This window comes from Solanum stenotomum, chromosome 2, assembly GCF_019186545.1.
Source record: "Solanum stenotomum isolate F172 chromosome 2, ASM1918654v1, whole genome shotgun sequence".
In the NCBI taxonomy this organism is placed as follows: domain Eukaryota; kingdom Viridiplantae; phylum Streptophyta; class Magnoliopsida; order Solanales; family Solanaceae; genus Solanum; species Solanum stenotomum.
Window position 1 is genome coordinate 64766458 of NC_064283.1, and position 16873 is coordinate 64783330.

The 16873-nt window shown below is 30.8% G+C and overlaps 2 protein-coding genes and 1 long non-coding RNA gene across 7 annotated transcripts in view; 2 read left to right on the plus strand and 1 right to left on the minus strand.

Annotated features, from left to right (window-relative positions):
* The window catches only part of LOC125856610 (disease resistance protein RPP13-like), a 228901-nt gene that overhangs the window by 40985 nt on the left and 171043 nt on the right, over positions 1-16873 (plus strand). Inside the window, exon 2 of one of the 5 annotated variants that reach the window (XM_049536198.1) lies at positions 5203-7420. The exons of 2 other annotated variants lie outside the window; for them this stretch is intronic. In XM_049536198.1, coding sequence (XP_049392155.1) covers positions 5203-7420 — 2218 coding nt within the window. Of the gene's footprint in view, positions 1-4914; positions 7549-16873 lie in introns of those variants that run through there. 2 more of the 5 variants (XM_049536197.1, XM_049536201.1) reach the window with 2 other exon arrangements.
* Positions 1-16873, plus strand: part of LOC125856617 (disease resistance protein RPH8A-like) — a 227377-nt gene that overhangs the window by 39347 nt on the left and 171157 nt on the right. The gene's annotated exons all lie outside the window — the stretch shown is intronic.
* LOC125856622 (uncharacterized) overlaps positions 5596-16873 on the minus strand; it is an 18048-nt gene continuing 6770 nt past the window's right edge. Inside the window, exon 2 of the long non-coding RNA XR_007445540.1 lies at positions 5596-5778. This is a non-coding gene — a long non-coding RNA (uncharacterized LOC125856622). The remainder of the gene's footprint in view (positions 5779-16873) is intronic.

The window sequence follows — 16873 nt, forward strand, 5'->3', positions numbered from 1 at the left end:
TTTGACATTATGAGATATTCCTTACACATTTAAGGAGAATGGTACACCGGAATATATATTATATGTTAAAGGATCAACTTCATGCAATGGAAGAATTTGTTATTAGCAAATATATTTTAACTTATTTGATAAAAAATATATCCTTCCTCATTTAATAGATGTAAAATTTGTGAAGCTTTATTTTTTTCACAATCTTCATATTATTAAAACAAATAATAATATTACGATTAAACAACAGAGTAAATATAAAATTAATAAAAAATATTTAATTTTAATGATCGTGCGAAGTGCGGCCAAATTCTCTAATTTAAAACAAAAAAAATCAAATTTAAATAGGTCTACTATAGAATTCCTAGAAATCCAAGTTGAAAAATTATGTTAAAAATGGAAACTAAAAAGTGAAATAAATTTAATTGAGAGTTATCCTTCGTCTGTCCCATTTTATGTGACACTTTTTATTTCTCAAGAATCAAATAGTTTAAGTTTGACCATAAATTTGCGTATGATATCTTCAATTTTTTTAAAATGAAATTTATATATTTGTAAACTACGTAAAAATCAAAACATTATAATTCATAATAATTAATAATTCAAAATATTTTAAAAATCTATGAAAAATTTAAGATGAAAGATAAACTAAAGAGAGTAAAAGAGGAGAATGGAAAGTAGAAAAAAAGAATAGTTCATCTTTTTGGTGGGCCTCAATGTACAATTTCTATAGCTTTTAGTCCAACTCTTTAGTGCAATGTTGGTCCTCCAAACTCCCATTTCTAAATAAGAGTAATATATATATATATATATAAGAGAACTTTAGGCCCGCTTAAGTGAAGTCACCACAAATCAGGAATACCTTTTAATTTATTTATTTTCAAAACCAGTCTTTCCCTTTCATAAAAGTTGTAACTTTTATGAAAAATGTGACTTTTATGAAAGTTGTGACTTATATTCAATATAAAGTGTGGAGAGGTTCTCAAGTTTACCGTAAGTTGTAAATACTTTTTTAAAGTAATAGATGTGTTTCTCGATACTACGATTGAAATAGAAGTGTAGTTTCAAATTGAACTTCATCACTCTGGTATGTTGATTTTTTAAAAAATACCCAAACAAACTGAACAATTTTGTGTAATATTTTTCCCTTTCAATTATATATAATAAGTCGAATTGTTGTCCAATATGATACATTCTCCCTTTAATTTTTCATTTTAATAATTACTTATTATACATTCAAATTGGGAACTTTAAAATGATAGATGTAAAGCACAAGGTAGGGTTGAACTTTCTACACATTAAAATTAGAATATTTGTTCTCTTTTTTCAGCCTTTTAAAATTTATTTATCCCTTCAACAATGATTATTTATTTAATAGAAAATTTAATATCTCAGATTGATGTTCATTTGATTCCCCAAAAATATCAAATAGTTACACCTCTTGGAAGAAAAAGGATAAATTATAAAATCAAATTAAAGATGATTGATTGAAGGATAAATGATAAGATGTTATAATTATCATATTTCTTTACATTATTAATGTTTGTTATGAATATATTTTAAGTATTATTTTATAAATCTAGTAATATTAAATTCCCACACAAGGCACGGATAATTTTACTAGTATGTTAATAATAGTAAAACAAAAATCCATCTAAACTATCTCGTTTATGTTATAAAATAAAATACTAAAATAAAAAGAAGAAAAGTGGAGACAGATACAGTAGTAGAAAGAAATAAAGTAATTTTCCTTTTCTATGTCATTTTCTCATTGCTGTGTAACTTCCCTTTTTATAGGGATAAAGTTACTTGGAGTGGTTGGCCTCCTACAGTAAAGTGGGCCACAAATATATGTTATTTACAATATGGCTCATAAACATACACTATGTAGAACAATTTATCCATTATTCCAATATCAATATATATTTTTCCACAAGTTGTGCAATGATTGTTGAAGCTGCTTTAATATTTTAAGACTTTTCTCTTTGTGTTTTTCCCCAAGTTATATAATAATGGTTGTTGAAGTTGCTTCAATTAAAAAAAATAAAAATGTACTTTTTGTTCAGTGGAAATTTCAAAAAGCTTTAATACATCTTTGCCTTTTTGGTAAGTGGGCAATTTTTTTTATGTGGTTCAAATTTTAATTAAGGTGTCTAGCAAAGTGAATTTTGTGGATAATTTTAAGAGATCACGGGTGACTTAAAACCAATATTTTTCTTTAAATTCATTCTATTCTCAACCTACGATGTCCATCGCCAATTGCCTAGTGATGATACTTATTGGTCCTTAATTTTTTTGTTTTTTATAAGCCATCACCTCGGATTGTGATTCTTTTGACGTGGGGGGTTAGACTTGACCCCTATTATGTCGAGTAATTCAAAATTTGATAGTGAAGAAGATAATACATTTTTTTTTAAATGTACCTTTCACTTAGCTTGTTGCAACTTTATCCTTTTTGATAATGGTTGTCTAATCGTAAATTCTTTTTTCAAAATGTTTCGACCCTTTGAACACACGTATTTATGTCTGAGTGCATATCTCTATCTCCCATTTTCTAACTTGTTTTCCAATATACAACCCCCTCTTCCTATATATAGATTTTTCTCTCTATATAAAATTTTTTGTGTACGAAAATAAAGTAAAATGGATATAAAATATGCATATTTTGCACAAAATAAAGTTCTTGTTCCTTTTCTTGAGATGTACATTTTTCATTTGGTAAACAAAATCTTTTAGTTACAAAATAAAAAGAGTGTGTTTGTAAGGTTATTAATAGTTTGAGGATGCAACTAATAATTTGCGCTAGATTTAGAGGTGTTTTCAATACTCTACTCTTTTTTATATTAAAACACACTTTGATACTGAGTCGACATCCATATGTATGATATCTCTTATTGATCAATTAACTATTTGATCAACTTAGTATCAAAATATGTTTTAATACAAATGAAAGAAAGTCATTTGATGCTCTAACAAGATGGAGATATGAAAAATAAAAGAGAAGGGGAAATCTTAAGGAGAATATCAAAAGGAAATTGAGAATCTTATGGAGAGAAAGAGGGAAAATCAAGAAGACAGAGGCAAATCGCTTGATGAGAGGGGAAAGAACTTCACTTTTAGGAGTTGTTTGGTCGGAGTTAGGAACCTAATGAGAAAAATGAGTTAATAGAAAAACAAAAATTCATTTGAACAACTCCCTCCTTCTCATTTCATGTGACACTTTTCAAATTTCGAGATTCAAACAAGTCTATCTTTGACCGTAAATTTTTCATCAATCTTTTAAACATTTTGAATTATCAATTATTGTGACTTAGGTCGTCTCGCGAACCTTAGACCTGAGAACCAATTTTCAAGAGCATGGTTCCACGGACCCACCTATGGGCTTTTTTTTTCAATATGCAGCCTCTTCTTTTTTTCAATCAAAACTAGTATTCCTGAAGATGGCTGATGCCTTTGTGTCATTTGCAGTTCAAAAATTGGGTGATTTCCTCATACAACAAGTTTCCCTACGTACAAATCTGAGAGATGATTACATGGCTGAGAAATGAACGTGGATTAATCATTTAGTTTTTCTATGTTGGTCAAATCCATGATTTTAATGCTAATAACTCTCAAGGATAAAATATGAAGATTATGTCATTTATGCATTGATTTTGTGAAATGACAAATACTCCCTCTGTCCACCAATAATTGTCCATTATTGACTTGACACACCCCTTAAGAAACAATAAATTGTTACTATTTTATCTTTTGACTACACGAAAAGTAGGATGCATGATAAATCTATTATAAAAAATGTAGGGTAAATTATAAAACATAATTACTAGTTAGTATTTGTTATATTATGAAGTTATGATGATTTAATAAACTATGAGATCTGGTAGAGGTACCTGATCCCATGAGCGACAAACATACAATACAGACAACATGGAACAACAATAAAACCGCCACAACTGTGGTGATTGGTGAGCAAGGAAAAAGAGGTGCAAAGTTCTCAGCCAATGGAGTTACGCTAGGTTGTTTTTGTCCATCTTATATTGATCACTTTGATAAGGAATAACATAGTTTTTGCAAACATGATTTTTGAAATGCAAAAGTCTTCTCTCTCAACATTTATCTCTTGAGCAAGGAGGTTTTCACGTAAACATCATTGTCCTTTACTTTAAGCATTACTTTCGATATTGTTCTTAACTTTGTTAAGGAACCTAGTCCATTGACCTATGGTGGACACATATAAGCTAACAACATTTAATACCCTAACTACCATTACCACAACCAGTAGTGTACGCTGGATTTTTCTAAGCTATGTCACCATTTAAAGGATAAAAATGGCTCCAGAGAAAAAACAATGAAGCTTTTGTTGTAGGCCTCCAAAATTTTCATCGATATTTTTTTTGACTAATTAGCTCGTTCTTCCAAATCAGTTGAAACTTGAGTTGTTAAAATTGATTTGGTACATTTAGATTTTTTTAAAAATAATATCGCTCCATCAAATTTAGATTAATATGATGTAATATGCACAATTAAAATTGCGGACAATTATAACCAATTTAATGAATCCTAAATTATTTCATTTAACAAGCAAATAGAAAAAAATAAAATTATTATTATGAACAAATAAAAACAAATATTTTTTTTCCACAAGTTGTGTAATGCTTGTTGAAGATGCTTCAATTTTCCCAATATATATTTTCCACAAGTTGTGCAATGGTTGTTGAAGTTTCTCTATTTTTTTAAGACTTTTCTCTATATGTGTTTTTCCTCAAGTTGTAAAATGGTTGTTGAAGATGCTTTAATACATCTTTGTCCTTTTATCCAATCGCAATACTTTATTCAGAAACCACATAAGTGATAAGTGGACCCTTAATTGTACACATTATTTGAGGTCTTACTTTTATTTCTATCACCCATTTTCCAATATACAGCCTCCTCTTTTTTTTTTTCAATCAAAACTAGTTATTCCTAAAGATGGCTGATGCCTTTCTGTCATTTGCAGTTCAAAATTTGGGTGATTTCCTCATACAACAAGTTTCCCTGCGTAAAAATCTGAGAAAGGAAATTGAGTGGCTGAGAAATGAGCTACTCTTCATACAGTCTTTCCTCAAAGATGCAGAACAAAAGCAAAGTGGAGATCATAGAGTTCAACAATGGGTGTTTGAGATCAACTCTATTGCTAATGACGCTGTTGCTATACTCGAGACTTACAGCTTCGAGGCTGGTAAAGGTGATGACGATGAATTTGCTAGTCGTCTCAAGGCTTGCGTTTGCATATATAGGAAGGAGAAGAAATTCTACAATGTCGCCGAGGAGATTCAATCACTCAAGCAACGAATCATAGATATCTCTCGCAAACGAGAGACTTATGGTATTACAAATATCAATAGTAATGCTGGAGAAGGGCCAAGTAATCAGATTACAACATTGAGGAGAACTACCTCATATGTGGATGACCAGGATTACATTTTTGTTGGACTTCAGGATGTTGTACAAAAATTGCTAGCTCAACTTCTCAAAGCAGAGCCTCGTCGAAGCGTCCTCTCCATTCATGGCATGGGCGGATTGGGCAAGACCACTCTTGCGAGAAAACTTTACACAAGTCCTAATATAGTCTCAAGCTTCCCTACACGCGCTTGGATATGTGTCTCTCAAGAGTACAACACAATGGATCTTCTTAGGAATATCATAAAATCCGTCCAAGGTCGCACCAAGGAAACTCTAGATTTGTTGGAAAGGATGACAGAAGGAGATCTAGAAATTTATCTTCGTGATCTATTAAAAGAACGCAAATACCTTGTGATGGTTGATGATGTATGGCAGAAAGAAGCATGGGAGAGTTTGAAAAGAGCATTCCCGGATGGCAAGAATGGCAGCAGAGTCATTATTACCACGCGCAAAGAGGATGTCGCTGAAAGAGCAGACAACGGAGGTTTTGTTCATAAACTTCGTTTCCTAAGTCAAGAAGAAAGTAGGGATCTCTTTAGCAGGAAACTGCTTGATGTTCGATCAATGGTTCCAGAAATGGAAAGTCTAGCTAAGGATATGGTGGAAAAGTGTAGAGGCTTACCTCTTGCAATTGTTGTATTGAGCGGACTACTTTCGCATAAAAAGGGGCTATACGAATGGCAAAAGGTGAAAGATCACCTTTGGAAGAACATTAAAGAAGATAAATCTATTGAAATCTGTAACATACTATCCTTAAGCTACAATGATTTGTCAACTGCGCTCAAGCAGTGTTTTCTCTACTTTGGTATTTTTCCAGAAGATAAAATGGTCGGGGCTGATAACATAATACGGCTGTGGATGGCGGAGGGTTTCATACCCAGAGGAGAAGAAAGAATGGAGGATGTCGCTGAAGGCTTCTTGAATGAACTGATAAGACGAAACTTGGTTCAAGTGGCTAAAACATTTTGGGAAAGAGTTACTGAATGTAGGGTTCATGATTTACTCCATGATCTTGCGATACAAAAGGCATTGGAGGTAAACTTCTTTGACATCTATGATCCAAGAAGCCACTCCATATCCTCTTTATGTATCAGACATGTGATTCATAGTGAAGGAGAAAGGTACCTCTCACTTGATCTTTCTAACTTAAAGTTGAGGTCAATTATGTTCTTCGATCCAGATTTTCGTAAGATGAGTCTTATAAACTTTAGGAGTGTGTTCCAACATCTATATGTGTTGTACTTGGAAATGCATGTTGGAAATGTGTCTAGAGTACCTGATGCCATCGGAAGTTTGTACCACCTCAAGTTGTTAAGATTGAGAGGTATCCGTGATCTTCCCTCTTCCATTGGCAACCTCAAGAATTTACAGACACTGTATGTCAATGACGGCGTACAGTATTGCGAACTACCCCATGAGACAGCTGACCTAATAAATCTAAGACATTTAGTTGCCCTGTATTCAAAACCTCTGAAACGTATAAGTCAAATCACTAGCCTTCAAGTTCTTGATGGCCTTGGTTGTGATCAGTGGAAAGATGTCGACCCTGTTGATTTAGTCAATCTTCGAGAATTAGGCATGCATGATATTAACAAATCTTACTCCCTAGACAACATTAGCAGCTTGAAAAACCTTAGAACTCTCAGATTGTTTTGTAGAGGTCGTCAATCATTCCCAGACCTTGAATTTGTTAATTGTTGTGAAAAGCTCCAGAAATTGCGGTTACAAGGGAGAATAGAGAAACTGCCTCATCTGTTTCCAAATTCCATCACAATAATGGTTCTGTGTTTATCAGTTCTGACAGAAGATCCGATGCCTATTTTGGGAATATTGCCAAACCTAAGGAATCTCGATTTGTTTAGAGCTTATGAAGGAAAAGAAATAATGTGCAGTGATAACAGCTTCAGTCAACTAGAGTTCCTTCATCTTCGTGATCTTGAGAAGCTAGAAAGATGGCACTTAGGCACAAGTGCCATGCCTCTGATTAAAGGTCTTCATATCTCTGACTGTCCAAATTTAAAAGGGATTCCTGAGAGAATGAAAGGCGTGGAGCAGTTGAAGCGGAATTATATGTTGTGAAGCTTTTCAAGCATATATCATCTCTTCATAATCGTAGAGGTATTGATTTCAGGGCTGTCGATGAGAGTGGTTAGTGTTTGATTTCTTATTGTTTTAAGCTTTTTGAGTGACTGTAATTAGTTTGAACATAATTGATTTAATTAATTGGTCTACTGTATGTTCTCTTGCTTATACACATTTAAGACAATGCTTTATATGTTAAAAAATGAAATTAAAAATAGTATATGCTACTCTCTCTTCCACAATTTAGCATTTTTTTTGTTCCTCTTTTATAGGGAAAATGGTCAAAAATACCCTTAAACTATGTGAAAGGAACAAAAATGTCCTTCGTTTATAGTTTGGTTTAAAAATGTCATTACTATCAATACTTTGGTTCAAAAATGTCTTAGGTAAAAACAATGTAAAAGCACTACAACCTATTACAATTAATCTTAGCTTAGTTTAGAAAGAAAGCTCAAACTTGCAACATTTATACCACCCAGTTCATCCATAGTTTGAAGCCACTCTAACACTTCATCTACTTAATGTCATGAGAAAAATCAAACTCATTCTTATAAGCATTTTTTTATTTTATCGAAATACTTCAAAACTACTTAAAAGTAATGTTGACTTAAATTAAGAATTTCATTCATGTTATTAGCTTCTCCCAGTTTGGTATTTTCAATTCCTAATGCACATTATTCTAGAGTAATTTTCCTAGATTGTCACTCATGTTTGAAAAATTACCTAGTAATATTACTTGTGTTTGTTTTGAGACTATAATATCACCCAACTTTACATATTTTCCTCAAAATATACTTGACACAAAAAAAATTATTCTCTCCTATTGAGATTCCATGTCACATTTTCATTTTTCTTTAAAAAAATTAACTTTTTAAAATAACTCATATATTAAAAAAAGAATGATTTTTTAGTTTTTTTACTTTAGCATATTTTTTTATTATTACATTTAATATTAATTATTTTTCTAAATCATTCTTTTTTTAATTTCTTAAAGAATATGCAAAGTGCACACTTTTAATGGGATTTCATGTCATATTATTTTATTTTAAAAAAAAAAAAATTAATTTTTTTAAAATTGGAAAATTTAGTTTCTACTCCTTTTGTCCATCTTTACATCTTTACTTGTTCAGTATTAATTTGATATATCTCTTAAGAAATAATAAAGATAATTTTACTATATCAATCTTTTAAAATAATAAATTTAATATTTAAAAAATACATTGGCAAATGACTATAATAATTAATAATAAGAGTGAATTAGGAATTAAGTAATAAATTATCACTTGATTTTCTAAAGTAAACAAGTAACAAATGAATAATTATTTATAACGTAATGAATAAATAAAAATGGACAAAGATAATATTTGCTAGAGAGTGCTCCCCCATGAGTTATGTGCACGGAGATCTGTCCCTGGGCCTTTCACCCGCTCCGTATTAGTTTTATAAGTAACTATATAGAACTCATGGGTAAACATCTCAGCATCGATAAATGTAATTTTTTTCTTCTTTTTTTTGTTCACTTTTACTTGTTTTAATGTTCACCTTGCGCATTTCATAAGAAGTTAAAAGAAGCAATAAGTATATTTTCCAAGAAAAATTGAAATACCAAGGTAAAAAAGAGAAAAGTATCACATAACTTATAAAATTGAACAATACCCTCGAGAATACATTTCAAAAAAACCACAAAACTAAAGGTTCCCACAAAAAAAATACCCTCGAAAGTACAACTTATTAACACAAAACTGATTTTTGATAAAGAAGAACTGATATACACATTTATTAAGGAAAACTACAACTTTTGATCTTTCATCTTCATTGTAGTAATTACCTCTTAATTTGGTTTATGATAATCAAAGAGAAACCCATCAAGGATATATATTTTAGTAATTAGACTTTTAATTATTTCTTTTTGTTAATTCCCACTTATAATAAAGTATGATAATGATAGGTGACAATGACGAGAGGGTGAATGATGAAATTGTTGAACTACCTCTCAACTTGGCATGTGAAGTAAAAAATGTAGGAAAGAGAGAGGGGGAATGTGTCCACAATTAGTAGACTTATTATTTTTTAAACTGATGGAATATTGCAAAAGTCATATATATTGATTGATTGATTATACAGAAAGATGCTTTAATGATGTCTCCAACTCCAGCCAAACCAATTTTTAAATTCTATGTGTACTAATAAATAACAATGAATAATAATAATCTTTTACTTAATCAAAGAGAAGAAAGTAAACTAAGTTATACTTAATTCTTCTTGGCAGCTATAAACATCCAATTTTTAAATTCTATGTGTACTAACAACTTTTGAGAAGAAAGTAAACTAAATTATCTCCAATAAGAGGAAATAGTAAATGAGAAAGGGATGTTAGCGTCCACCTCGGATCCCCTGTCCTTATATATGTAGACTAGTTCATGTATTGCTGTAACATCATACTCAATTAATTACACTAAAAAATCCAAACCGGCCCCTAAAGATGGTGATGCCTTGTTGTCATTTGCAGTTCAAAAATTATTAGAAAAAAGAATGTGTTAAAAAGAAAATAATAATATATTTATTTGGAAAATGAGCATTTTTGACCCATTAAATAACAATAAGGACATTTTGGACCAAAGTATTGACAATAACAGTATTTTTGGATCAAACTACAAACGGAGGGTTCTTTTGTTCCTTTTGCATAGTTCAAGGACATTTTACAACCAAAATATTGATAGTAAGGATATTTTTTAGCCAAACTATGAACGGATGACATTTTTAACCCTTTTTCCTCTTTCATATAAATAATATTTGTGTTAAATTAGCAGAGAAGAAGCTGTCACTTGAAGACATTCACCTTCATCAACTGGCTTCTCCAACCATTAATCAACTTGGATTATTTCAACATTCTGTTTTTTCTTATGTTTTGTTTTTTCAATGTTTAATTTCTTTCTGTCTTTGGAAACATGTGTTGGAAGAGAACTCTTTTTTTACTTTGTGATGACGTAATTAACGGAACAAAGTTAAAAATGTTCTTAAATTATGTAAAATGAATAAAAATATCCTCAGTTAATAGTTTGATCCAAAAATATCATTGTCTCTAATAATTTGATCTGAAAATGCTCTTATTGTTACTTAATAAGTCAAAACCGTCTTTTTTCAATTAAATATATTATTTCTCTTTTTTTTAAAACACGTTCTTTTCCTAATAATGATTTTTCTCATTAGAAAATGTTTATCCTACTTCAATTTATAAAAAATATTAATAAATAAAATGTTTTATATTAAAAGAAAGTTTTTTATCGTTATCTAAATGAAAATTAATGATGGGGTTACTATGAGGACATATAACAAAAGAAGTTGAGAACTCGCTCAGTGTGCAGCTAGAATAACAAAAAAAAAAAAAAAAGAACTTGCAAACTCGCTTGGTGTGGANGGGGGGGGGGCGCTAGAGAGCGAATCACTCATAGGTAGTGAGAAAAAATGATAAAATAAAAGAGAAAATCGCTCGTAAGTCAGCGAGATGATCAATTTTTTTATGCCGTTAACGATAGTTATAGCACAAACATATCTCGCTCCTTCTCTAGCGAAGTGTCCCTTTTGATTAAACCAAAAATTGAATGACCCTTTATGTATTTTGAAGGGAAAAAGTGATGTTTTTAACTTTGATTTTGAAATTTAATCATCCCAATACAATCCATGAACGAGTTTTTATATCAATTTTAAAATAAAAAATAAAAAAAAGAAAGATAATAAATACTAGTAGGGAACTACATGTGATTACTACAAAAGATAAATTCGATATTTGGATCTGAATTGTCTTACCTTGCTATCATAACATTATTTTTGTTTTTATCCATTAAAAAAAAATGTACATTTATATATTTATATTACTAGTAATATCTTTAATGTGTCATCACATAATTATCCCTCAATTAGTAAAATGTTTGGACCTTTTTCATGTGAGAAACCCATCCTCATTGAAAAAGGAAATTAATACATTTTAGCTCAACTATTAATTAATTAATGTCAAATTTGATAAAAATAAATAAAAACAATCGTAGACAATCTCTAATTATTAGAATTTTACAATATGCATATATAATGGGTTATATAAATTTTGAGGTTGGCCTTTTTTTGTTTTTCTTGTTATTCCAAGTCCTCTACTTTATTTTTATTTTTATATTTTTAATTAAATATTTTTTACTCGACTCACAGACTGGGTTGGACCAATCCAGTATTGATTAAGCCTCATGAGTCGACGAGCTTATTTAAGTTAGGCTAAACAATCTCGTTCTTAAATGAACTTTAATTATTATTTTTAGCTCAATCCTATCATATCGCGGATTAGGTTGGATTTGGGTGAAGCAATGGACCAATTCCAAACCAACAGCTCCAAAATCTACAAGGTTGAGAAATAGAAAATCTTCTTACGTAACTGTACAGATGACCAAAACAAATCAGCGAAAATGGCCGCATGCATATATAATGAATTGCCTATATGTTATGTATTGATATTGTATAAATAGTTATTTAATGTATCAATATTGGATAATAGCATATAGTTATGTATTTATAATGTATACATAGGTATTATATATATATATACACACATTACTATACCATGTTTAATACAATATTTATACATTGTATTTTTTTTTTCTAGTCCAGAACAACTCAAAGATTTTTCACTCAAAACGATTCACATTTATGGCATATCAAGTTTTTAAGTTAAGCTTTAAAGAAACTTCTTCAATATTTATCTAGATTTTTTCAAGAAAAAAAAACATTTTGTTCTTAAATAAGCTCCAAAATTTTTAGAGTCAGCAGAAATAGAAACAATTTGGAATTATTGAAAAATGAGTTTTAAAGTCAATTTAGAAAGAGTCAGCATGACTTAGATATTTTTTGTCAGTCTCTAATGACGTAATTATTTCTGCTCTATTATTGTTTACCAAAATTGTATTCAAACAGACAAACTTTCAAGTAAAAAAAAAATCTGTAATAATTTTTTATTTGCTAGAGCAAGATTTATTAAAAGAATAAATTTTGATAAGTCGTCATAAAACTTGCCTTCAACAAAAAGTTGTGGTAATCGTTACGATTAATAAGAAATCATAATGATCATCATAAATTCGTTGACATGCTTTTCTTTTAAAATTATTCTGAATTATCTCTATATTTGATATTAACACCAATGTCGGAGCTTTTTTAATAAAGGGGTTCAAAATCTGAAGAAGTAAACACACGAATTAATTGAAGGGAGTTTGACATCTACTATATCTACATTAAAAAAAATTTAACCATGTATAAATAGTAGTAATATTTAAAAGCTTAAGCCGTAATAGTTTAACTTTTTTATTGCACATTAAAAAAAAAATTAAAAGAGGAGGAGGGAGGAATTATTGATGGAGGTATATATTTTCATTTTGCATAATATTATTTTTTAACGGGGTCAAAAATTAAACACCGCCTTATAAAATTCCACTCCACGTAAATTTCTGAAAATTAGTTGATCATAAAAGTTGAATAAATCCAATGTAGACACCGTACACGAATACGTATTTTACCAAAATTAGAGCAACACTGATGCAACTATACCGTAGATGCATGTATTCTTCAATATGTATGTATATCCCGTTGCGATAAATTTCAATGTGAAAGAAAATAAATTGTAATCAGAAATAAAATATGAAGAAACAAGAATATTTTATTGATAAGTAGTGCAGGTACAATTTTGTTCCCTTGATTCTTCTCTCATAACATTTATCCATGATTTGAGTCTCTTGATTCTTATCTAATAACATTTATCCCTCCCTTTATTCATGATTTGAGGCCCGTTAGTGGCGTATTTCTCGAACTAGGATTTGATCTCTTTATGAATATTTCATGAATTTGTGGAATATTCGAGATGTGTCTTTAAGGAATATAATATACTTTATATAGGCATAAGCTAGAGTTTAGAATTAGTAGCCTCCAAAAATTCTAACTAGAATCAAATACATCTTGTAGAGTTCCAACTAGAATTAAACACCTCTTACATAATTCCATAAATTTTCAATATCTACAGCAGTGTTGGACAATTATATATTTGCTCAAATTGGAAAAGCTTAAAAACTAGACCCCCCCCCNCCCCCCCCCCCCCCTCTCTCTCAATATAAGTTCATGAAATCATAATCCGCCCAATTTGCTTTGGTTTGAACTGATTATTAACTCGCTTATTTATTAGCTCATATTATTTCAACCGATCAAATTTGGGCTAATATCTAACCCAAATTAGTCTATGAGAGATCTTGTAAGATATTTCGAGAAAGGCATTTTTCTATTTGATATGTTATACATAATTAGCCGTAATGAAGAAAAATAATAATTTTATTAAATACTAAAATATTATACTAGAAAGACAAATAAAACATAGTAAGAGATGAAAAGGTTGAATTTTGACCTGCCTTTTAAATAATTTCACAAAAGTAACTTTTGAACAGACTAATAATCCGCTTATTTATTAACTCAATCCATTTTGATTCATCCAAATTCTGTTCAATTGTCACTGCTATATATAGTTATTTGATATGAGCCTAGAAGAAGAAAGACATACTTATCATTAAAAAAAATAATGACATCTACTATTTTAAAGAAGACTATCAAACCTTCTTCTCCTACCCCATCTACTCAAAGATGGCACAATCTTTCCCTTATTGATCAAGTTGTTGCTAATATATATATGCTCTTAGTTTTTTTCCATCCAAACTATCAAGTAACTACAATCCCCAAACACCAATTATTTGAATATCTAGCAAACTCTTTGTCAAAAACTCTTACATTTTACTATCCATGGACAGGAACTCTAAAAGACAATGTCACTATTGAGTGTGATGATCACGGTGCTGAGTTCTTCGAAGTTGAAATCAACTCATCCATGAACGTTGTTATTCATAACCCGAATTTGACATTCCCTCATGGTTTGTCTTGGTAGCATTCGTCATCAACTACATTGGTGCCTTAATTGTTGCACAATTAAGCCATTTCGAATGTGGAGGAATCGCGCTTAGTCTTTGCATGTCCCACAAGGTGGTGTTAGAGTTTGCTCAGTATTTCTTTTAGTATAGTTTTTTTCTCTTTTTTCTTCTCATTCGTTCAAGTTTTGCAATTATTAACTTCTACATATGCATGATGTCTTGTTATTTCAATCCTAATAGGTGGGAGACGCATGTAACACTTACTACTTCTTGAGGGATTGGGCTGAGTTAACTCGAGATCCAAAATTAACATTATCTCCTCCATACTTTGCTAAGGATTCACTAATGCCATCACCATTTGATGGTCCTCTGCTTTCCCATGTTATTGAGCCAAAAAAGAAAAGATGTATTCAAAAGAGGTTCGTTTTCTCTGAATCCAAGATAAACATGCTTAAAGCCTTGGTTGTTGCAGAATCCTGTGTGCAAAACCCAACGATGAACGAGGTCATGAATGCCCTCCTCTACAAATGTGCCGCTTCTTCTTCTACAACCAATTTAGGGCGATCTCAGTTAGTCCTACCCTTAAACTTGCGAAGTCAGGCAAGTTTACAACCACCACTACCACCAACCACCATAGGAAATATTCTCACTATCTTTTCCACACCAATATATGAAAACTACGAACAAGACCTCAAACTGCAAAAATTAGTAACCAGTATAAGAAAGTCCAAATACGACCTCTCCACCAGAAACAATATACAAGAAAATATGTTTGTTACAGAGATGTTGGAGGCATATAGAACAGGTAAATTGCCATTTCAACAAAGGGATTGTGATGTTTATATGATTACTAGTATATTAGCATTCGAATTCGAAAAATTAGATTTTGGACTTGGGAAGCCTGCTAGAGCAAGCAAAGGAAGTGGTCCATCTAGCAACATTTTTATCTTAATGAATACACCAGATGATCATGGCAGAGGAGTTGAAGCCTTTGTAAATTTGAATGAAGAAGATATGTCTGTCTTCATCAATGACAAAGACCTCCTCCAATTTGCTACTCCATTTTAGGGGACAAGTCAAAATGAACTAAGTTGATAGCGTGCCAATACACTGTTAGTTTAAATACAATATTTGTTTTGATTGTTACTTATATTCTACTGTATCGTATCGTTTAAATCAATCGTTATGTAACGATCGATTTGGTGTGATCACTTTTCGTTACCTTAATATTTACTTCTCTTTTTATCTTTATTTATTATTTAAAAATCATATTTCATATTTTATCCAAATATTGTATTCATTTAAACAATAAAATATAATACAGTACAATATAATACATTATGAAATAATACCTAATTAACAACCATCCAAACAAAGTATGTGTTTTTTTTTCTTAAATAAGTTGAGTTAAAGTGTTCTATTTCTAAAGTTTGCAATTTCCGTTTTATTTTTATCTATTTATGCATTTTTGGTATTAGTGTTGTTTATGGTTTGTAATTATGGAATTTGACTATACATATATTATTGGAGTTTTTGGTTAATCTTTTTTTTTTTTAAAAAAAAAATCTCTAATAAAATTTATCAATCAGAATTTGTTATATGTTTGATGGAGATTTAAAGTACTCAATTTTGGTATATTTAGAAGGATTAAAATTATTTAAGAAAGTATTTTAAAGAAGACTTTGAACCTACCTCAAACATAAGAGATTTTTTTTTTCTTGTTAACATATTCTAAATTTTTTTATAAGTGAAAATTATAGTAACATGACTATTAGATTCATTGTTTCACGATAATTTTGTTTGACCCTTTTTGCTCTGATTGAGTTGAGCTGACCATCACATTTGACTTTAGGTTAGAAATATTAATGAGACGGTTTTAAACGGGGTAGGACATGTCTTGATCTTCTATCAACATTTTATAGAAATATCGCTAAAGGCTTTAGCTATTTGTCACACCCCGAGCCTACACCCTGGGCGGGACCGGCACTCGGAGACCATTTCTGGCCCCAAGCGAACCCTTGGCCTGGCTTTCTTAACTCAGCGGAAACCTAACCCAACATAATAACTCAATGCAATGCAATATTACAAAACAACTTAACTTATAACATATGGCCATAAAGGCAACTCGAATCTCAAAATAGAATATCTATATATATACATATAGATGAGAGACTCAATACTAGCTGATTGACTGTCTGTCTATGAAGCCTCTAAAATACTGAGATGGACGTTGGGACAGACCCCGCAACATCCTAATAAAACAAAAACTAAGAACACAAAATAATTGAGTCCTCCGGAATGCAAGGAGGCTCACCACTGACTCTGGAGTGCTCAGCTGGATCAACGACGTGCAGGATGCTGATCCGGGGTACCTGAATCTGCATCATCAAACGATGCAGGCCAACTGGCATCAGTACATG